This window comes from Pinus tabuliformis, chromosome 7 (genome assembly GCF_031772625.1).
Source record: "Pinus tabuliformis cultivar Carrire ecotype Pingquan chromosome 7, CPIR1, whole genome shotgun sequence".
In the NCBI taxonomy this organism is placed as follows: Eukaryota; Viridiplantae; Streptophyta; class Pinopsida; order Pinales; family Pinaceae; genus Pinus; species Pinus tabuliformis.
Window position 1 is genome coordinate 1,712,019,424 of NC_142293.1, and position 23,290 is coordinate 1,712,042,713.

General features: G+C 39.2%; 1 protein-coding gene across 2 annotated transcripts in view; it reads left to right on the forward strand.

The window, feature by feature from the left end:
* The window catches only part of LOC149255173 (nucleoside hydrolase 3-like), a 386,258-nt gene that overhangs the window by 9,048 nt on the left and 353,920 nt on the right, over positions 1-23,290 (forward strand). For both annotated transcript variants that reach the window (XM_089460377.1, XM_089460376.1), the window contains exon 4: positions 9,221-9,556. In XM_089460377.1, the coding sequence (XP_089316503.1) occupies positions 9,221-9,556 (336 nt within the window). The remainder of the gene's footprint in view (positions 1-9,220; positions 9,557-23,290) is intronic.

A 23,290-nucleotide genomic window follows, 5' to 3' on the forward strand; every position in this document is an offset into this window, starting at 1 on the left:
ATCAAGGGTCTCCTTCAGCTTTGTGAGGAATGGATCCACACGTTCTCCCTTCTGCATTTGAGCAAATCTCAGCTTCTGTTCCAAGTACATCTTCCGTTGCTCGAAAGGTCCCTGATACAATGTGGCCAAGGCATCCCACATCTCCTTAGCAATTTCTCTGTTAGCAACGTGGCACACCACGTGATCCTTGACTCCATCCACGATCATCCTCTTGGCCTTTGCCATCTCAGCCCTGTACTTCTTTAGCGGATCTACATCCGTGGGTTCAACTACCACACTATCGACATATTTCTTTAGGTCATGCTCATCTAGAAGGAAAGGCATTCTAGCCTTCCAAAATACATAGTTGGATGTTCCATCCAACTTGTCCTGATTCCTCAAGCCACTGGTTGCAATATCCTCCGAAAATTATCGAACAACTCCCTCTTTCTCCCAACTGCGTAGATTCTAGGTTGGCTTACGTACTCCCTAATGGAGCTGGTAAGTCTGTTGCTCCTCTATCGCCCAACAAATGAGAAATACTAATTTCCTCAGCCAGAAACCACTAAGAAAGTATTCCCTCACTATGCGATCTGCTTCCTTCTTCCAACGACTTTTCTGCCCAACACTCAACTTGCAGAAAACTACGTCCCTCTAGCTTTGCGCTGAGGCTCTGCGTGGCTCCCTCTGCCTTGCCAAATTCTCGATCCAACAATCTTACCTCTCTGTCGACTCACTCATATAGAGACACACTCTTCCTGTTTCACATTAACTCCGATACCATGTGAAAATTCCTAGATCTAACAATCTCAGGAATCCTACTACAACCAGCTGAATCTACTTCACCTAGATTATAAATTACATTACAAACTTATTTCAGATTTCTTCTTGAAATATTGAAGTAAATTACTGAAGTAGCATACACCAAATTAAATATGATTATGAAACATAGAAACTGAGCAAGGAAATAAAAACACATAGGACATCGTTATTTTTGAACAAATGTCCCCAAAAAAACACAATGCGGGAAAACCAGTGCAACAGCTCTGAGGGTTTATTATTATTAAGTAGTAGCAAATTTTGAATACATCTCTGAATACCTCACAGGGTTATTCAGTTATAGAAAGAAATACTGGCAGAAGCTTTGTGAGATTACCTCACACAATCACTGAGAAAAAGTCTCGGCTGATCCAGATGTTGGATGAGTGCCCCTAGCAAGCCCTGCATTGTCTCTGCGCTGCCTCTACACTATCCCAGCATCAACCCTCTCAAGCACAGCGTCACCCAACTGGGGAATCGATCAAAAGCCTAAAGTCATTACTCTCAGCCTCTCGGTCTCACACCCCGGCTTCCAGCTGCTGAAACTAACTCTCTGCTCTGATTTTCAACTTTCTCTCTCTCCTTTTGCGCTGCTTCTGTGTGGCCCTTCTAGCCCAACATCAACCTCTGCGTGAGAGTTGCAAGATCACTCTTTGCCTCTCTCTGCTGATAATTCTTCGACTGAGAATATCTCTCTCCGAAGGCTACTATCCCTGCCCCTCAATTGTAAGAAATATCCTCAATCGATTTTTCCTCCTGAGAACTTCTCACTTCAGAAAATCGATTTCTTGATCTCTCTTGGTGTATTTTCCAAATGACCCTCAAGCCCCTTCTTATATCTTCCTGTTGGACAACCAACAATCTAGATTAACTCCTAATCAAAGGCTCAGATCATTTTGACTTGATCTCTGTCTTTTTCTAGAATACTCACCCACAATTAGATTAATACCCATTAATATTTTAATTTTCCTAAGTTTAGACTTAGGAACACCATTAAAAATATTAATTATTGTAATATAATCCTCTCTGGGTGGAATTTCCCAAAACGGTTTCTCGGTTCTTTGGAATGAATGTGCCCAAACCTCCCTGCAAAATTTAAGGCGTAGAGCACATCCGATGCTACCCCAAATCAACACACTCTGCACTGTTTGCCCAGCATCTCACTGCAACTAGGCATTGCATCTGTCACTTTGGCATTCGACTGCATCTACTGCCACTGATCCATCCTGCTACAAAATATTGTGGATCCCCGTAGCAAGGTATTGATCCATGAGGTGGACTCCTCAAGGATCCTGCCCATTTGTAGCGCTCTAGGGCTACAGCACCAAGTCACCCTTTTTCACTCCTAGGGGAATATTAGCAAACATGGTGAAGTCTTCTTCCAGCCTCGAGGACATCTTATCGATCTCTGTTGATGTTGCCTGCTTCTCATCCTTGTCCTTCTTCCTAAGAGGACACTGCATACTATAGTGACCAAGCTCACCACATCTGAAGAACTTGACCTTCGACAGGTCCTTCTTCTTTCGCTGCTCCCCCTGTCCTTGGCTAGGACCCTTTGATGCAAGGGCCACATTCTCTTCCTCCTTCACCTGCTTCGATCTGCTACTACTGCAACTGATGGAGTTCTTCACTATGTCTCGTCTCAACTCCTCCTGCTGCAAATTGGCCTACATCCTGTCCCACCTTAGCAAGGTTTCTTTGCACAAAATGCTTTAGACGAATACCTACCACTCCTCGGAGACACTGTTTAGTGCCAATCACACTAGCTCTGTGGGTGAGGCTCCGCCCCAACAGCTGAAAACTAGTCCTGGATTTCCTAAATCCTGGTAAGGAAGGGGTCTATGCGTTCCCCTTTCTATATCTCGACGCATCTCAGCTTCTCCTCTAAGTACATCTTCCACTACTCGGAAGTGCCTTGGTACATCGTGGAAAGTGTTTCCCACATCTCTTTGGTCGTTCCCTTGGCTGTTATGTGTGATACAACATGATCCCAGACACCATCTAGGATTGACCTCTTTGCCCCCGCCATCTCCTTTTTGTACTCCTTCAGCTGATATGCATTCATGGGGATAGCCGCCACTGCATCTATGAATGGTTTCAGAACTTTATCTAGAAGGAAGGGCATTCTTCCTTTCCATATGACATAGCTGGAAGCACCATCTAACCTGTATTGATCTTGAAGCCCAGCAGTGGCCATCTCAAATAATGTCGAAAATATCCTCTTCCCTTCTGCTCAACTGCTGCTAGGCTATTCGCACTCCCTTCTAGAGTGGGAAACTCTGCTCACAACCACTGTTGATCTGCAAGGGAAATCAAACTTCTTGAAACTAGAAGTTCCCTGAGAAAATTTTCCCTCAGTATGTGCTCTTCTTCCACCCGACGCTAGTTTTTCTCTAGCAAACTACTGCAAAACTACTGTGTCCAGCTAGAGATTTGCTCTGTGAAAAAAATTGGTTGCTCCATCTGCCACTGGAACCTCTCAATCTAGGGAGATCGAATTTTTTTGTCCCTCTTTCAGAAAAAATCGATTCTCCTCGAGAAATTCGACCTCTTGGCCAAAGTGTTGCCCTCAATGAACAACGAAACTCCCTCTTCCTTCGCTATTGAGCTCTCTAGCTGATCATCTGTGCTCTGATACCATGTGAAAAATCAAAAACCTGATTCCTATTACAACAATTGGAAATAATTCTCCTAATTAATTTTTAACAATTTATTTACTGTGTGCTACAGCATGTTGAGAAATCTGCGGGCTTAAGAAGATAATGATTTCTATATATTGATAATTGCTTGTGAAGTAAATTTTCCTTTAGATTTATTCAAACAAGATCTTTTATATGTTAGTGATTATCAACTTCATCAACCAGCTACCATGCATGATAAACAAAAAGAACAAAGACACAAGATATAGGCAGCAGCCAGGGCAAAACCTCTCCAAACCTGAGAGGAAAACCCACGATAATTCTTCTTATAGTTTCTTCTCTTGACAAAGTTTCCAAGACCAATACAAAGACCCTTGAGACCAAGTGACTCCAAGATCAAGGCTAGAATCTTCTCTTATTGTTGTCCTCTGATTAGCTGCAACATGACTTAGATCTGCAACTGTAGATGGTAGGCTCAGCTCTCTTGTCCTTTCCTTCTTCCTCCTATCTCCTCTTACACGGAAGAGATCACTTATCAAACTGTTGTCTTCAAGACAATATGACTTCTTGACTTGGATTGTTCTGCTGCTATTACTGCAGTTCTGAAGATGATACTTCTCCTTAGAACGTGAGGGCTTACAAATACTTGAAGCCTCTTCTATCCCTTCACATGGCTTGGGTCTTTCCTTTGATACACAACCGAGTTCTTTCAAACTTGCATCAATCTGCTTTCATGAGGAATGCACAGGTCTGTCATGCAGCAATAACTATGACCAGAACCCTTGCCCGTGCAGAGGATTTAGGGCTCTCCTAGCTCTCCCACAACCTCGCTTATCCTGTCACTGTTCCTCGAATAATTTGGCCATTCAGATAGACTCAAGACCGAGTAATTTTTTTTGTCAAACGGAGCAGATAGATAGATGCCCTAGATTCGTACATGAGAGAGTATCTCTGCGGCTATCCTTTCTGCAGCTCTTTCATCCTTACGTCGCACTTCTAAACAGTCTTCTTCGCATAGATATGGAGACCGAATTCATCATTGTGATTGTCTTCGAATAGATGAGGAGAGGCCTCTATTTATACCGTTAGTCCAACTACAGGATGTTCTCACAAAGTTACTCAGTTTATAGATGGGTATAGTGGAGAACCCCTTCCTTGGTAAGAGGGAGTGCTAGTTTATATTAGTGTTAGGTAGATGTTCTAATCTCAGATGATGTTAAGAGGCTAAGTAACATGAGATCTCCAAAACCCAAAAAAGGTTTTGCAAAATAAGCCTGGCAAACACCTTAATTAATTTAATTTGCCATAATTAAATTACGTCCTAAGACTAACTTAGGAAAAACAGTAAATTAAAGTTAATTAATTAAGGATGTTCGAGATTTCCCTAAAGACTTCTATTGATGAAGTCTAATTGATCTTAGTCATCAACGGAAATTAAATCATGGTCATTGAATACTCAAGAAGAGATTATAAGAGTCGGTTGAAGGGCTTGGAGATAGCAAGAGGAAGATCAGTGTGATCGAGTTTTGAGTAGCATATTGAGCTACCCAGTACGCAGTTCGAGCGAGGGAAAGAGAGTAGCAGAGGTTTGCGGCAGGGAGAATTTCCAGAGAAATTTTGTAGTTATTTTCCAGTTTGCAACATTAGGGAATGCATGTTGAATTACCCAACAGAGAGGCTCAGTTCTATAGTGCGAGTTTCCCAGTTGCCAAAGCGCATTGCCCAGACAGTGTTGATTTGGGCTAGCATCGGATGTGTTCTAGCCATGAAAATTGGTGGAGAGGCTAAGACACATGAGATCTCCAATACCCAGAAAGGGTTTAGGTAGATTCTAAACAGTTTGGGAGAAATTAAAATAATTAATATTTTTAATGGAGTCCCTAAGTCTAAACTTAGGGAAATTAAAATATTAATGTGAATTAATATAAAACTGTGTTAGAATGGTCTAAAATTCATGGATCAAGCTAGATCTAATCTTAACCGTTGATTAGGTACTTAATCTCGACCGTTGATTTGTCAAGAGAAAATTATAAGAGGAGGCTTGAGGGTCACTTGGACAACACACCAAGAGATCAAGATTTCGACTTTTTGGGGCTGGGTTCGCTGATAAAGTTGAGAGAGTGATCAGATTTGTAGCTGAGAGGCAGTGAATACAAAAGTAAAGAGGCAGAGATAGCACCGGGAGGATCAACGCAGTAGCCGGAGAGAGGGATGCAAAACTAGCCAAGGGTTCACGCAGAGCCAGCCAGGGCTCACGTAGAGGCAACCATGAGTTGCGCAGTGCCTCAGAGGGGCCAGCGTGGGTGACGCATAGGGTCAGAGGGTTGACGCAGTGCTTCCAGAGGCTGGTGCAAGGGTTATTGGGCTAACGCTGGGCCAGAGAGGCTGACGTAGTCCTTAGAGGCTGACGTCGGGGTTTCGTGGGGCAGATTGGAGTTGTGGAGCTGTCGGAGTGTTTATCCAGGGTTTCAGCCAGAATATCTGCTTCCGAGTAGAGAGGTACTACTACTGAGATTTTTCTCTATTGGGTGAGCCGGATTTGGCACCCAGATTGTATTTTGAAACTGCTTAATAAATCAAACCCTCAGATAGCTGCATCAGTTTTCCCGCATTGGGTTTTTCCAGGGACATTAGTCCAAAAACAACGGTGTCACTTGTGTGCTTGTTTCTATTTCCTTCAGTTGATGATCTGTAATGTGTTGAGCATGCATTTGTATTTATTTCTAGTATTTACATGGTAAATAGCTTGTTAATTAATAGAACAAGTAGGTAGGAATAAATCAGTAAAGTGCATGAAGGGTTTCTAACGTGTCAGACTTAGAAATTCCAACAGACAGGTTCGATTCAGTTGCTAGTGCCTGGATCTAGCACCAGGAGGCCTAGCGAATTGTTTCTAGAGGCAAAGACAAGCAAGACAACTCACTTGGAGGGGTTTCTAGGGCAGATCGATTTATCCAGAGGCAACAATGCATACTCCTAGCCTGGCAGTACGAATTGCCAATTGTGAGTTGCCAGAGGAGGGTCATATTGAGTGGATTGAGGGAAAAATAATTTTCCCAGTTGAGATATAATTTTTGGAGTTGAGCCAGGGAAGCCAGCAGTTGTAATTCTCTATTTTGCTGCATGATAAAAAAACCCTCATCTGTCGCTAGTTATCCCTTTAGGGTTTTTCCAGGAAATTTTCAATCCAAAATAGTTGCGCTGATTTTTATGAGTGCATGTATTTCTAAGTTCTTGATTTTACTTGGACATCATAATTTTATTGTGAAGAATTGCAATGTGATTTATTCATTATTTGTTGTATAACAACTAAACTGCTAATCAGTGAGGAGAATAAATTCCAGTTGCGGCAATTTCAAAGAAATTCCACAACAACCAATAGTAGTTTCAACATAAGTTCTGCCAATAATTTGTTCTGCTGTCATATGACAAACAACCATCTAGAAGAGTCTTGATTTCCCTTTCAAATATTTGACCAAGACATATCATGCTTTTGTTATTACTTATCTGCCCAAGTACATTTCTGATCTAAATACATCATGTTCTTCTTTCAACTCCCTTTGAAGATATGAGTCCTTTTTTGAGAGAGCGAATTGCAAGATGTTATAAAAAATTCCTTCATGGTAAGTGTACTTCTTCTTCCAAGCTGCCAATTAATTGACTTCTTTGACCAAAACTTCTTCAAATAGGATGATGAGATTCCTCCTTTGTGATAAGCATAACCTCATTTATGCTTGCTTCTAGACTCTTTTTCAATAAATAGACTTTTGCTTTGTTCCTTTGAATCTTCAAATGCTAAACTTGGTGCTTAAAACAAAATATCATGCTGGAGAGACTTCTATGATGCTGCATAATGACTTTGACTCCGCTATTGTTCTATTTCTATTGTGAATCTTGTAGTTCTTGCTTGCTAGATGACTGCTTCTAAATCTTCATCATGAAACTAACTGCTTCGGTAACAGTAAAATACTTGTGATTGTGGAATGATGTGTAGATAACTTTTGATGACCCAAAATTTTCTAAACTATATGCTTCCTTCATGACTTCAGATTTGCGAATTTCAAGAGAAACTTCCATCCTTCTGCTACTGCGTGTTCCTTCTAAAATTTTACATAGACTCTATTTCTTCCAATGTTAATATGCTTCTTCAGTGACTATAATTTGCGAATCCAAAGACTCTTCTACGCAAATGTAACTGTAACAGCTACTCTAACTGCCATTTTCTAATAAAAATGAAAACAAACTGCTTGCAAACCTGTATTTGTCAATTTCTTCAATAGTAGAGATCCTTGTTGTCTTCAATCTTTATTTTCTTCTCAGCTTCTTCATCTTCTGCCACATGTGCTTCAATTTTCTCTTTCCTCTTGTTATTTTTCTTGTTCTTAGGATCCTTGGGATAATCTCTTTTATAATGTCCATATTCATTGCAACCAAAGCATTGCACTTTAGACATGTCTCAGTTTCCACATGGCTGATTGTTGTTGTTGTTATTGTATCTACAACAAGGTTCAAATCTTCCAAATCTCCCAAACTTATTCCTTGATCTAGCAGCAAAAGCTTGAGTATTTTATTATTGGGTTCAATGTCATCCTTGGATTTTAACCTTGCTTCTACTAGAATACATTGTGCCCAGAGTTCTTCAAATGTTGGAGTTCCTTTTCTTGCATAAATGCTACTTAGAAAACAACTCCAATTTGGAGGTAGAGCATTGAGTATAGAAGTGATTAATTCAGAATCAGATATGACTTCTCCAAGCCCTTGAAGTTGATCCTTCAATTTTGAGATTTTCATAAGATATGAGGCCACATCTTCATCTTTTGATATCCTTGTTCTATAAAGTTGATTCCTTAAAGAGATTTTCTGACCTGTAGTATTGACAGAATATAATCTCACCAATTTGTCATAGACTTTTTTGGATGTGGACAAATCTGAAACAAAGGAGATAAGATGATATTTGATAGACTCAAAGAGGATCCTTTGAGCCCTAACTTCTCCCTTATTGTACTTGGTCACTTCTTGAGCATTGTTCTTGTCTGGTACATAAAACTTTGCCTAGAATGAAATCCATGACTTCATTTTCTGTGAAAACCAAATCAATTCTCCTTTTCCAAGCCTTGAAATTAGAGGCTCCATCAAGCTTGTTGCCTTCCTTACAGATAGATGTCATTTGACTAGGAGGTTGAGACATAGAATGTAGTAAAGTACTTACTAGTCAAAGGAGAGTAGGCTGTTATAAGAGTGCTCCAAGAATGTTGATGATGCTTCCAAGAGTCTCCAAAGATGTTCTTGAGTGATGGCTGCTATAGTGATGTCTTCAAGGATAGCTGCTACAATAATGTCTTCAAGCTGCTATGATGACTTTTTCAATGATGGGTGATGAATGAGAAAGAGTTTCTTTCCAAAAGCCTTCAATAATGTCAAAAGAGAGATTACTGCTATAATGATCTTTTTCAAGAGTAATGGCTACTACAAAGATGCTGATCTTGGATCCTCTTCTTTTGGCCCTTGATAAAAAGAATGTCTTCAAGTATAATTGCTGCTATATGTGTCCTCAAATGTAGCTGCTGCAAGTGTGTCTTGAGAGTGATATAACTGTTGTAGAAGTGTCTTCAAATATGCCAACAAAAAGTAATAAATGTCTGTTATACTTGATTAGTTTGAGATTTGGCATTATAGAAGGGAAGATTTGTATAGATCTGAAATTGGATTGAAATTGCTTTATTTTCAGTTATTAGTACCGTGTGCCTTAATTATATGTGGTTTCACCCGTTGGGTCTATTCAGGGAGAAAGGCATTATTCACCTCTAAAACAGCCAACTGCACAAGAGGTGATGCTTGAAGCATTGTCATCAGGTCCAACTATCGTAATGCTCATTGGTGCGCACACAAACTTTGCAATATTTCTCATGACACATCCTCAGTTAAAGAAGAATGTGGAACACATTTATATAATGGGGGGTGGTGTTAGATCACGAAATCCTACAGGATGCTGCCCTGTGACTGCAAGCTCTTCTTGCACACCAGGACAGTGTGGGGATCATGGGAACTTATTTACCGGCTATCACAGTAATCCATTTGCAGAATTCAATATATTTGGTGATCCATTTGCTGCATATCAGGTGAGATAATTATAGTAAATGCTGCTAAATAAACTGTTTCAGCATGATTACGAATACATCCAATTTAACGATTCCCTTTATTACCAGTTACAGATGTATCCATTATTCTCTTATAATTTATCTTTATGTAAGCATCAATGCAAAATCTAGATGTCTATAGAATTATGGTCAAGTAGTTTGTACCTGTTTGCTGTGTCTATCACAGATGTGCACATTGCTGTCATTTATTGTATTTTATCACTGCATAGCGAAATGATTAAATTGTGATTGTAAACTATTAGTAGGTATTACGTTGTTTGACTTGAAAAGGCCAATTTAATCTTGTGATTGTTTTGTCCTTGAGTAGGCTGATAGTAGTCGTATATCCAACGCTTAATACCTGATCAGGGTAGTGGATCTCGAAGAGTTTACATTTTAATTATTTACTCCGCAAGGAATTCTTGTCAACTGGAGTAGAAGGTTGAAGCATCTACTCAACTGTTTGCCACAATTGACAATAAATAATTCTACGACTAAACATCATGTAGTTCAGGTCATGCACATGCAAGTTTTATGTTTCTTTGTTGCTTCTTTTAAAACAATAATAATAAAATTTAAGTTGGATGGTGCTGTGTTAAGTTCATTGCTTTCATAGCATATTTTCAGCAGTACAATTTGTATAGAAGATTTTGTTTTCCATAAAGAGGTAAAGGTCCTTTGTGGCAGGAACTGAAGGTGAATGAAATATAGTTCTTCAAACTAGCTTAAGGGTGTATCCAATAGTGAAGGGAAGGTTCCATCGGAATGGAATCCTGGTAAAGTACTGTGAGGATATATCCTCAGCTATGTGAAGGGAAGTGGTTTTACCCAAACATCCTTGATTCTCTCAATAGTGTTCATGAGGGCCCCAACTGGTATGGATGGCAAGGCAAGCCTACCCACCAGTCCATATCCATATCTCAACAAGTAGTCTCCATCCCTTAACCATACCTATCCTTAATGGAAACCAGTGAAGCACCACCCATATAAGACCTATGGGTCTTGGCGGGTTCTATAGCGAGCCAGGTCACTCGCATAGAACCCGCGCTTAAGACCTGGACTCGGCAGGGATTTTATTAAACCCATCTACCCGTATAAGACCCGCATCAGAGCCTTATAAGACCCGTTGACCCTCAAAAGCCATTTTTTTTTTCTTTTCTTTTCTTTTTTGGAAATGAGGTGGAGGGAAAGGGAAATTGGAGGGAAGAAAATGCTTTATTATTGTTGTAATAGGCCTTTGAAGGGGTGTTGTCACCCAGTAAGAATAGACTCTTCAAATTTGGTTATTTGATTAGTCTATTTCTTTTTCTTATACTTCGAAATCCTAAATTATATGTTCATCTCGGTTGGCTGACTTATTTTCAAGGTTTCATGTGTAGGGGGCACCTATCTACTAATAATTTTTCTTGGCAAAGATCTTAAGGAATAGCAGGTGCCTCAAAATTTGAAGACTTGGGATCCTCCTCAGTTGGAGTACCCATCTTCAAATACAAAAGAAGCTCATTCCCACCTTGCACCAAGTTTCACCTCCAATCCTTCGAAGATTTCTCCAAGATATTTCCTTCTTTTCTTGCACATAAAATTCTCTTCAATATCTCGTGGTTTGATTTTGAAGATTTTCATTGCTAAATCTAGTATTTGAAGGTTAAATTAGCTGTTGTCCTAACAACAATAAAATCAGCTATGAAAAAGTTAAGTTACCTTGGCTTTTCCTTAGTTGCATAGTGTAGAAATTGATATCTTTCATTCTATCATTTCACTTGGTGTTTTTTGGGTTTTGTATACTAACAATTTTGAGTGTTCCAAAAGTATTTTGGGCACTTTTCACATTGATTTGTTTGCTGGTTTTTAGATGGCCAGTGATCCTAAATGCTGGAAAGATTGGTATGAGACAATCATTTATCATTTATGACATGTATTTGAATTTTGAACTTGCTGACATTTTTTATTTTAATCATGGAATCATGAGTTCTTTTCCTATTCAGTATCTAAATGTTTTGCTTACAAAAATCGAATATGTTATGTTGTACTTTTATAGATATGAGACAATGTTATGAATTATTGCATATATTGTGATTTTTATAACTTGTAAGGATTGGAATTGTCATTAGTTTCCTTTTTGTGCTTAAAATTTACCATAATTTAATGTTTTTTTTGTATTTTGACAAGTCTTATACGTGTCGTTCCTGAGCCTTATACGAGTTGACGAGTCAATAGCGTGATGATTCTAATACGAGTACGAGTCGTGCAACATTGATGGAAACTTATCCTTGGAAATTATATCCAAATGTAAGTTCTTATGTAAGGTTATCCCATTCTCCTAACAAGGTAAGGTAGGTGCATTGATTCCATCTGAATGGAATCCCAGTAAAGTACTGTGAGGATATATCCTCAGCTATGTGAAGGGAAGGTTTTACCGAAAAATCCTTGATTCTCTCAATAGTGTTCTTGAGGGCCCCGACTGGTATGGATGGCAAGGCAAGCCTACACACCGGTCCATATCCATATTTCAGCAAGTAGTCTCCATCCTTTAACCATACCTATCCTTAATGGAAATAAGTAACCCTTATCCTTGGAAATTATACCCAAATATAAGTTCTAATATAAGGTTATCCCATTCTCATAACAAGGAAAGGTAGGTGTACTGATTAGAGAATGGACGATGAGAAACATTGTCCTATGGTTCAGGGGAACATAGTTGATAAAATATCCTTATAGGGATGTAGGGGTCTAGTATTGACATAGGCTCAAAAGGGATATATCTATGGAGGTATAAAGGCATGTTCAAGTAAATAGATATCTATTTGGGTGTTGGTCTTCCCAATAAAGGGTGCCCAAGATAAATATTGGCTTTATGTGCTTGCTCTGTTTCTTGTACCTCTTTCTCCCTTAGTTTTAATATTGTTGGCCTTTTATATGCCCCTTTCCCTTTCCTTCATTCATGGAGAAATCTTGTTTAGTCCATTTTCACACTATCTGAATCAATCAATGGGGTTCATAGAACTGATCAGGCATGGCAATGGGAGTGGGATCTTCTTGCTTGGATGAATGGAAGCATACACTTATTTTATTTTTTCCATCATTATTGCTTCCACCATGCTTTGTTTCCAGGGCCCTTCCATTAGTGGGATCTTCTTGCTTGAATTAATTGAAAGATACACTTGTTTATTTTTTCTGTCACTACTTTTACCCATATTTTGTTTCCAAGGCCCTGTTACTGCCTAAACTTGCACCCTAGTGAGAAGTCCTAACACAATTGTTAACTTGGGCCAACAAGATGGGAAATGCACCACTATAACTTCAGTGAAATTTTCCCTTCACTTTCAGCTAACTCCTAGAAGCCAAGGCGAGTATCCCTATTTGATTAAACAAACATCTTAGTAAATTAATTACCATGCAATCTTATAATTTACTTCAATAAATCCAAAATATGTATAACAATTAAATTCACAAGCATTCCAATAAGTGATTAAATGCTTCAAGGAAAAGAAGCTAGAAACAACAACATAAACCACCAATTATCCACCACGTAAGAGGGTTAGCAGCTACTAGATGCGAGCATAAAATCTGATATGAAATATAAACAGTGTAAATAACTGCAAATTTGCAATTAAATAATTAACACTCTACAAATGAAACCTCAATGAAGTATGCACCACTTTTAAGCTACTTTAGGGCAGAAAGAGTGAAATCAATTTGCAAAAATCAATGGTTCAACATGTGCTTTGATTAACAATTGATTGTACTCTAGAACAAGGAAGCTTAAGGTGCTCCACAACTTCTAAATCCGTTTTTTTGGTTAAATAACTCAAGAAATTTCAGATTTGAGGTGAGGAGAGAGCCATCCAAGAAAGAGAATATGCACTTGAGAACAAAACATCTTGGACAACTTCACTCGGGAAACAGACATATAAGGAAATAACAACCCAACAAATGTTAGAATCATGTTCTACATATGTATAACAATGAAATAAATAAGAACTTGAAAAAAGTATGGTGAATGCCTCTTAGAGTTTCCAACATTAGCACTAGAATTTACTAAAAATCTAAAAAAGAAAGATAAACAATTATTAGCCCTGGGGGGATTAATTTCACCACTATATATGTAAGATAAACTGTAAAAATAATCTAGAATTAAATATAAACCAAGTAAATATGAGCCTTTGAGCACCAAACCCTAGCATTAGGGTTTCTCCTAATCTGACTTTTATTGTTGTTAATGTATTTTCAAGATTTGAGAAAGCCTTAAATCAGCCCAAAAAACATTAGATAAATCCTCGAAGCACAATTCTGTAGGGTCAAGTTTCCTTTTTTAGGGTTAGAGATAGACAATTAAGCACAAACCCTTGAAAAAACTAGTCAACAAAACAAAATAATCAATGATTTATGCACTAGACAAGGAAAGAAATCCAAATTAAGATTTTTCTTTGATTTTTCAATGTTAAATTTCTTTCTAAACAAACAAAAAATAAAAGATTTATATTTTATGGATTTTTGGTTAGTTGTTGGGAGATTACAAGTGCCTTATTTCCACTAGGCTTATGGGGTCAAGAAGTATGCCCCTTGTTGTCGCCTAAAGTGTACACCTAAGGCACAATGCTCAGAGTACTGGTTGTCACTCTGATCCCTACTCATTCCATTGAGACTCTCTCCTAGCTAAGTCAAACAGGGTAGTCCCTAAAGGTGATGATGAAAGGGAAAACCTGTTGGAACAACAAGTCCTAGGATATTTATAGCAAGGCAATTATTATTAGTGTAACTTGATTATTGATTAGAGAAAGTTAAAATGTTTATGAGCAATAGGTTTTCAGATAAATATAATTAAGATCAACAAGGCAGATTCAAGATATATAAAAGGTAGACCAGTGCCTTCAATAATGCTCAATGTACATGAAAGTACTTGCTAAGAAATAAATACTTCAAATTACAAAATAACAATGTTGCAAGAAAAGATGTTAGTTAGACAGATGAAATGCACAACTAAACTAGGTGTGATAACAAATGCAATTGCTTCACTGAGATGACAATGATATCCAATATTGCTTCAAGGAAACTGGAAAACCAATACGCTTGAAATCACCAAATAGATAAACATGGCAAAGGGCACAAGATTACAAGTTATTAAGAATGATCAAAAGAAGCAACAAGAACTACCCAATGAAACAATTAGGTGATTAGGATTGTTATAGAAAAATAACTCAAATTCATTAGATTAATAGTGTGATTATTTAGATGTTCTCACTTGTTTAGACAGATGAACAAGCAAGAAATTAAAGGCACATCACACTTATAATTTAGTAAATGAGATTGCTAACAATGATTTCAAAAGTTACTTTAGATCATAAGTTGAAATAAGACAAGCAACTTAGGAAATGCAATGAAGTGAATGATGCCATGCAATTGAATCTAGGACGAATGCAAGAAAGTTAATCACACACTCAACGAAATGGCTCCTCCAGAAAGGAGATAAGGATATCAAGGGGTGGAGGCTTCAAGCTCCCTCTTGAAAATGATTTTATTAAAATTACGAAGGACTCCCTTAGACAAATGAAGGGGTTTATTATCCCCAAGGAGGGCTTGCAAAATAATAATCTTCAAAAGCAAATACCCTTTGTCAATATGGAAAAGAGGAAATTTAAAATGACATAGTAATGTTTTATAATGAAATTTCCTCTCCTGATGAATTCCCCTTTTACCCAAGATATCAATGAGAAAACATTTTTATAATGATTAAAAAAGGGAAATGATTTTCCTAAAGTTAAAATCGGCTCCAAAATAATTACACCCAAGCTTGATGAGGGTTATGAAACCTTTAAGGGGGGTTTAAAAAATGAAAATTTTAAACACCCCTTCCTCAAAGTATTAATGAGGGAAATTTTTTAATAATATCTTTATAAAAAATTGAAGTAATAAGCTCTTTTACCGAAATATATTTTGTTCAAAGTGCCCAAATGTCCAAAGGAAAAGAAATAGAAGCCTTCAAATTTAAAACTTTAGGCTATCGATCTTCCAAAAATTTAATCTTAAAATTCCCAAGCGTTAAAATGCTTAATCTCTTCAAAAATTTAACCTTGATAATTTCTCAAAGGAATTCACTTTATCCCTTAATGTCCAAGATAAAAAATATTTTCGCAGGTCAGATGTTTAAGTTCCCGAAACGAAATTCCTTGAAGAATCCTCGCTCGAGTTGCTAGACGTCAAAAAATTCACAGAGGCTCAAAGATTAAAGACAAGCCTCAAGAAATTAATCTTCAAGGAAAAATTTGCACCAGGAAAGAGAGATCAACCTTCTATGGTTTGCGGTCTATTATCACAGTTTGAGATTCAAGATTAAAGTTTCAAGAACTTGGAATAGTTGTTTAAAGTTTTTTCTTTAAAAATTTGAAAGCACTGTCAATTAATTTGTCAGCACTAGTTCAAAAAATAAATAAAGGGAAGCATTGATAAATCAAATAGCGCTGCCAAATTAATGATTAGCACAACCTATTATCCAGCGACAATTAGCACTGACAAAGCGAATGTGAGTGACATAATTTAGTGATTGATGCGGGGTACTGGGTTGACAGTTGATATGGTCTTCTCCTAAGTTACAACGTCTAATCATCATGAATTTGTTACAAGTGAGCAACAAATGTGATGATTAAGGCATAAGGCGAATAATTCGTTATCATTCCAACTGAACAATCAACAAATCGGGTCCTTCACAACAAAGGATAAGGTTCATGCACTTTTCTTTTGTTCCAAAGATCAGCGCCACTATTTTAGCGTACTCCACAAATTTTGTTGCGTATTGTTAGCAATCATGGGGAAAGGCGATCGTTTGCATAAGGGAGAGACGGAAGGCCCTGAAATCCTTGAAGCCATCTTGGAACTCCGGGAAAAATTTCGATGAGCAGGCTAGGAGGAGTTTTGTTTCAAGTGTGATGGTTATCATAATGGAGTGGCTCAATCTTTTGTAGAGGGGTTTGATGGACAAAATGTTAGCATCGTTAACATTTCCTTCCCAATCACAGAGGAAACAATTCCAGAGGCTACAGGCCTATCGGTCGATGGGGACCGATGGTTTATTAATTAAACCTTGTCAGGTATCAATATTTCGTTTTTTCTCAAGGATGAACACAAAGATAAACCCTAGCGGTTAGGTGTGTAGAGCTGTTGGCTCAAAACTGACTAGAACGAGACCCTGAATGTCATTCAAAGGTGTTTCACTAGCGTAGGGCGTTACCACAGAATGGGTATGTACCATTTTAAGTTTCTCGCACACATTTTTGGGCAAGTGCATATGAATATGCCATATTTTTTATTAATGAGCATGAGAAAAATGTCTGCTAAGATTTGAGCTAGGCCAAAGTCACCTTCCCACTTTGTTTTTCAAAAAGCCTGATCAAGATATTAGATGTTTATCATTTGCGTTATTTTTTGGTAGCATCAGAAGTGCTCTAGCCTTGAAAATTGGTGCAGAGGCTAAGGAACATGACTTCTAAAGAACCCAGAAACCGTTATGTGAAATTCCACCCAGATTGTATTTTATTAAAATAATTAATATTTTTAATGGAGTTCTTAAGTCTAAACTTAGGGAAATTAAAATATTAATAGGTATTAATCAAAATATAGGTGAGAGCGATCTAGGAGGTGGATCAAGTTATGTTTTAATCTTAGCCATTGATTAGAGGCTTAATCTCGGTCGTTGAAGACTGAACAGGAAAAGTATAAAATGGAGGCTTGGGGTTCATTTGGAAACACATACACACACAGATTGAGGAAATCGATTTTTTGAGGTGAGAAGTTCTCAGGAGGAAAATCGGTTGGGGAGATGTTGCAGCTGAGAGGCAAAGAGAATCTGGGAGAAGAACTTTCCGGAAAATACAGAACAGAGAATCAGAGAGAGCTTGCAGAGAGGCAGCGCATTAGCCGGGAGAACTGAGGCAGAAAATCTGCCTGTCATGCAGAATCCAGAACTGTCAGAACAACCGAAATTGTCGGGAACTGCTGGAATAGCCAGGAGAGCTGACGCAGAGGCAATGCAGTAGCTGGGAGACCTGACGTAGAGAAGCTGCCTGTAACGCAGAATCCAGAACTGCCAGAAATTGTCAGAACAACCGGGAGAGCTGACGCAAAGGGCAGAGAAGGTGACGCAGGGATGATGCAAAGCCAACGCAAAAATAGTCGGGGTTAGCAGCCAAAATTCTGCTGGGTGAAGTGAGGTAAAAGTCACTTAGATTTTCCGCCAGTATTTTCTCTGTAAAGGATTGCTAGATGAGCATCCTAGATTTGTATTCATATATTTATCCTGCATAATAATAAACCCTCAGTACTGTTGCATTATTTTTCATGCATTGGGTTTTTCCAGGGACTATTGTGTCCAAAAATAAGTGTCCTATGTATCTTGTTCTTTACTCTATTTTCTATTTCATGAGATCAAATATTTAATTAATGTAGGTTGCAGAAGTAATTTGCTTCAATATTTAATAGAATAACTTGATGAATGTCATTTAAGAGATCAAGTAGGTGAAGTAGATTTAGATTTGCTGCAGTCGGGGTTCCTTCAGAGTGTAGGAATTTTCACATGGTATCAGAGCATTGATTTTGAAACAGGAAGAGTAGATCTAGTGCTGAGTAGTGAGGCTGAAAGCTGCACTTCGCAGCAATTTGAATCCCCTTTAAGAGATTGCACAGTCCTTGTCGGAAGTAGATCTAAGGAAATCTCTCTTTGAGTGAGATGACAGAGAGGTACGATTCGTGAGTTTGCAGAGGCAGAGGGAGTGACAGAGAGCCTCAGCGCAGTGATTGAAGGGCACAGTTTCTGCCAGGGCAAAAATCCTCTGGAAAAGAACGAAGACACGTAGAAGAGGAATTTTCTCCTCAGAGAACTTTCTGTCAAAAAGTTCAAATTTCTCACTTGTTGAGCAGCTGAGTAGTGCTAAGCAGTGACTAGAGGAGTCAGTTCGACAGTTGGGTGAGATGGCATCGCATGGGCTCAGAGATCACGACAAGTTGGAAGGAGCTTCCAACTATGTCATATGGAAAACCAGAATCTTAGTTGTTCTAGAGGAATATGATCTCGAGGCATATGTCAAAAGTGTTGTAGTTGTTCCTGCTGACAACGATCAAAAGAAGTCCAAGGCCGAGCAGGGGAAGGCAAAGAGGCTCATTCTCGATGGAGTTCGAGATCATGTGGTCTAACACTTGCAGGGCAAGGATATAACTCGAGAGATGTGGGAAGCCTTGTGTTCTCTGTATAAAGGCTCTCATGAACAGTGGAAGATGTATCTAGAGTAGAAGCTGCAACGGAATTTGATGCAGGAAGGAGAAGGGGTGAACCTCTATCTTCAACATCCTTAGGACATTAGAGATCAGCTTGCTAAGTGGGGTCCACTCCTCAGCCAACCGTGATGGTGAGGATGGCCCTGAATAGAGTCTCGGATTAATGGCAGGTTTTCATCCAAAGCATATTGGGCAGGGAAAAACCACCTTCATGGGAGGAGATGTGGGCGGCTCTTCAACAAGAGGAGTTAAGGAGGACTTAGTGAAGGTCAACCTCAGTGGCAGCAGTGGGAGTGGCACAAACACGAAGGAGGAGGAGGAAAATGCAGCTCTAGCATCGAAGGGACAGCAGAGGCCAAAGCGAAAGGAGGACATTTCAAAGGTAAAATGTTTCAGATGTGGCGACATGGGTCACTTTGCATCTCAGTGTCCTTTGAAGCAAAAGGATAAGGACGAGAAGCATGATCCAAAGGTTGCGTCTGCGAAGATAGACGAGGAAGAGTATGCCATGAGTGCCCACGCATCTCCAGGAGGGAGATGGGGTGATATTGAGCTGTAGTTGGGAGGACTACATGTGGGCAGGATCCTTGAGGATTCCACCTCTTGGACCAATTCCTTGCTACCGGGGCCCAAGATTCAGCAGTAGCGAGATGGACTTAGTGTTAGATGATGTTGTGGAGTGTTTGGAGGATAGATGCAGTAGCTAGGTACCTGAGACTGATAGGGCAGAGCAAGGTTCGCAGCAGTGCAATTGGCACAATGCAGGGGTCAACAGCAACACAGAAGATTCAAAGGGTCAGAATCAACAATAGTCAGATTCCAACATTCATTGTATTATGTTGAAAGTTGAACACAGTTAAGTTCAACTAATTTTGGATGTTTTTCAGTTTCTTCTCTCAACAACTGAGTTGCAGTACAGATGCATTGTTAGTAGTGGTAGTGCTAGCAGCATAGTAGATGCAGCGTTTGAGAGGGAGTTGTAGTACAGATGCAACAGTGGCAGTGGCAGTGTCATGGGCAGCAGTACAATAGCAGCAACAACACAGTGTTGGTCGCAACAACAATGCAGAAAGAAGGTGTTTCAGAAACAAAGCAGCATGCAGGTGGACATTTATGCTAGAGCACTTTCCTCGCTAAGAAGGAGTGTTAGTTTTTAGTAGCATCGGAATTGCTCTAGCCCTGAAAATTGGTGGAGAGGCTAAGGCACATGAGTTCTAAAGAACACAAAAACCGTTTTGTGAAATTCCACCTGGATTGTATTTTATTAAAATAATTAATATTTTTAATGGAGTTCATAAGTCTAAACTTAGGGAAATTAAAATATAAATGGGTATTAATCAAAATATGGGTGAGAATGATCTAGAAGGCGGATCAAGTCATGTTTTAATCTTAGCCGTTGATTAGAGACTTAATCTCGGTCGTTGAAGACTCAACAGGAAAAGTATAAAATGGAGGCTTGGGGTTCATTTGAAAACACACAGAGAGATTGAGGAAATTGATTTTCTGAGGTGAGAAGTTCTTAGGAGGAAAATTGATTGGGGAGATCTTGCAGCTGAGGGGCAGAGAGAATCTGAGAGGACTTTCCGGAAAATACAGAACAGAGAGGCAAAGAGAGCTTGCAAAGAGGAAACACAGTAGCTGGGAGAGCTGACGCAGAAAAGTTGCCTGTCATGCAGAATCCAGAACTATTGGAACACTTGAAATTGCCGGGAACTGCCAGAACTTCCGGAACAATCGGGAGAGTTGACGCAAAGGCAACACAGTAGCCAGGAGAGATGACATAGAAAAGTTCCCTGTCACGTAGAATCCAGAATTGCCAGAATAGTTGGGAGAGTTGACGCAAAGGGCAGAGAATGTGATGCAGTGCTGATACAGAGTCAGCGCAAAAATAGTTGGGGTTAGCCAATCTTGTGCCGAATCAGCTGGAATTCTGCTGGGTGCTTTGTTTTCAAAACCGGTTGGCTCGGAACCGACTCGGTCAAGTTGGTCTGAGCCAGGCCTACAAACTTCGACTTGGCCTTGGAAACGGTTCGGTCGGCCGAGTTATCTAACAACTTGACTGACTCGATATTAACCCGGCCATCTTGGTAGAGTTAGAAACAGCGGCCCAGAAACCCATAAATCAGTGAAATTTTTTTAAATTTGTTTTTTTGGGGGACTCCAAACCTGAATTTGTTTTGTCTATTTTGTCTTTGGGGTCCATTCCCCTCTCCTAAACCCTATTTAACCCACCCAACCCCTCTCATTTTCTCACAGCCATCTCATGCATTTGAGTGAGAATTTCAGTGAGAGTTTGTGAGGAGTTGTTGAGTTTGTTTTTGGAGCAACAGTGAGGAGTCTTGGGCAAGCATTGTAGCTGGAGTGAGGAGCTTCTTGGGCAGCCATTTGGAGCAACATTTTCCATTGAGGAGTTGGTTTCTTGGAGCAAGCTTGAGGAGGCAGTTTGTGCCTGGAGGTATTTTTTTTCACTTGTAAAAATCTGTTTTTGCTTATTAAATTTTATGTGCAAATCTGGAAATCCTAAAGAGTGTTTTTTGTGAAAGAAATGAACATTGAATCAATGCTTTTTTTTTGTTTTCATTTTCAAATTTTTTCTTTCATTTCCAAGTCAAAAAATGGCACCTAGAGTGAAAGATGTTGCTTAGGCATATGTTGACATGGTTGATAGTCAAATGCATTGCAAATTTTTCCATAGGAAAATTAAGGAAGGTCCTGGGGGCATAAATAGGCTAAAACAACACTTGGCAGGGATAGAGGCCAAATTACTCCATGTACCTCACCAGAAATTGGGGAGATTAGGAAGGACTTGTTAGTCAGCTTTGAGAAGTTTAAAGAAGACAAGGCTAGGCAAAAAGAGTTAGAGGTTGAAATTGAGAGGAAGAGGAATATACAAAAAATGCTGGCTACCAACCCCCACTTTGATTTTGAGCGTTCTTCCTCTATCCCTTGTACTGATGCATCCAACCCCTTTCAATATGTTCCTCTCTCTTTTGAGTCTATTCAAGAAAAGGGAAAGGGTAAAATGAAAAAGGGTGATATGAATATCAAAAGTTATTTCACTCCCTCCTCCCCATCAAATGCACATGGTTTTCAAGCTAGTAGAAGTCATTTGCAACCCACTTTAGATGACCATTGGAAGAAAGAATTGAGGGAGACTGCTTGTGATTACATAGCTCGATGGTGGTATGATGCTGATATCCCCTTCAATGCTTCCCGTTCACCATATTATGAGCCTATGTTTGATGCCATACATGCTGCTAGAAAAGGCTTCAAAGGCCCTACTATGCATGAGCTAAGGGGGTATCGTTTGCAGAAAGAAATTGCCTCCATTAATGAGTATTTGAAAGATTTCAAGGACTCATGGGTAAGAACAGGATGTACCATCATGTCAGATGGATGGACTGATCAAAGAAACCGTACCATCATAAACTTTCTTATCTTCTGCCCACAGGGAACCATGTTTCTAAAATCAGTTGATGCATCTGATAAGGTAAAAGATGGACAATTATTGTTTCAGCTGTTGGATGAGGTTGTTGAGGAGGTGGGGGTGGCTAATGTTGTTCAAGTCATCACAGATAATGCCTCTAACTATGTTCTTGCTGGTAAACTATTAGAAGAAAAAAACAGAACCATCTTTTGGACCCCATGTGCTACACATTGCATAGACCTCATGCTTGAGGATATTGGCAAATTAGATTGGGTCAAAAACACTGTAGATCATGCCAAAAGGATAACAAAATTTATCTACAATCATTCATGGATTTTGAGCCTGATGAGGAAACACATAGGGGGCAGAGATATTATTAGGCCTGCCATCACTAGATTTGCTACTCATTTTTTGACATTGCAATCTATGCTTTCACAACATAGAAACTTGCAAAAGATTTTTTCCAGTGAAGAATGGAATCAAAGCTAGTGGTCTCACAAAATGGAAAGCAAAGAATTGAAAAAGAGAGTTAATGAAGAAATATTTTGGAGAAAGGCAATAGAGATTGTGAAGCTTGCTGAACCACTGGTTAAGGTGTTGCGGTTGGTGGATGGGGAAAGATTGGCTATGGGATTCATTTATGAGGCTATGGATCAAGCAAAGGAGCAAATAAAGAGGGCATACAAAGATAAAGTGGCTAAGTATGGGCCCATTTGGGCAATCATTGATGAAATATGGAACAATCAACTCCATCGCCCTATACATGCAGTTGGGTATTTTTTGAACCCACGGTATCATTATAAAGCTAAGGCAACAGGAGCTTTGAAGGGGGAGTTTAGAGATGGATTGATTGACTGCATTGATCGCATGATCCCATTGGAGTGTGGTCAGCTGGAGATACACCGACAAGCCACAACCTTCAACAATGCCTCAGGTACCTTTGGGAAGAAACTAGCAAAGATTGCAAGGGAAGCAGATGAGCCAGGTAAACAAAAATTTCAATTTTCAAATTCTTAATACTTATT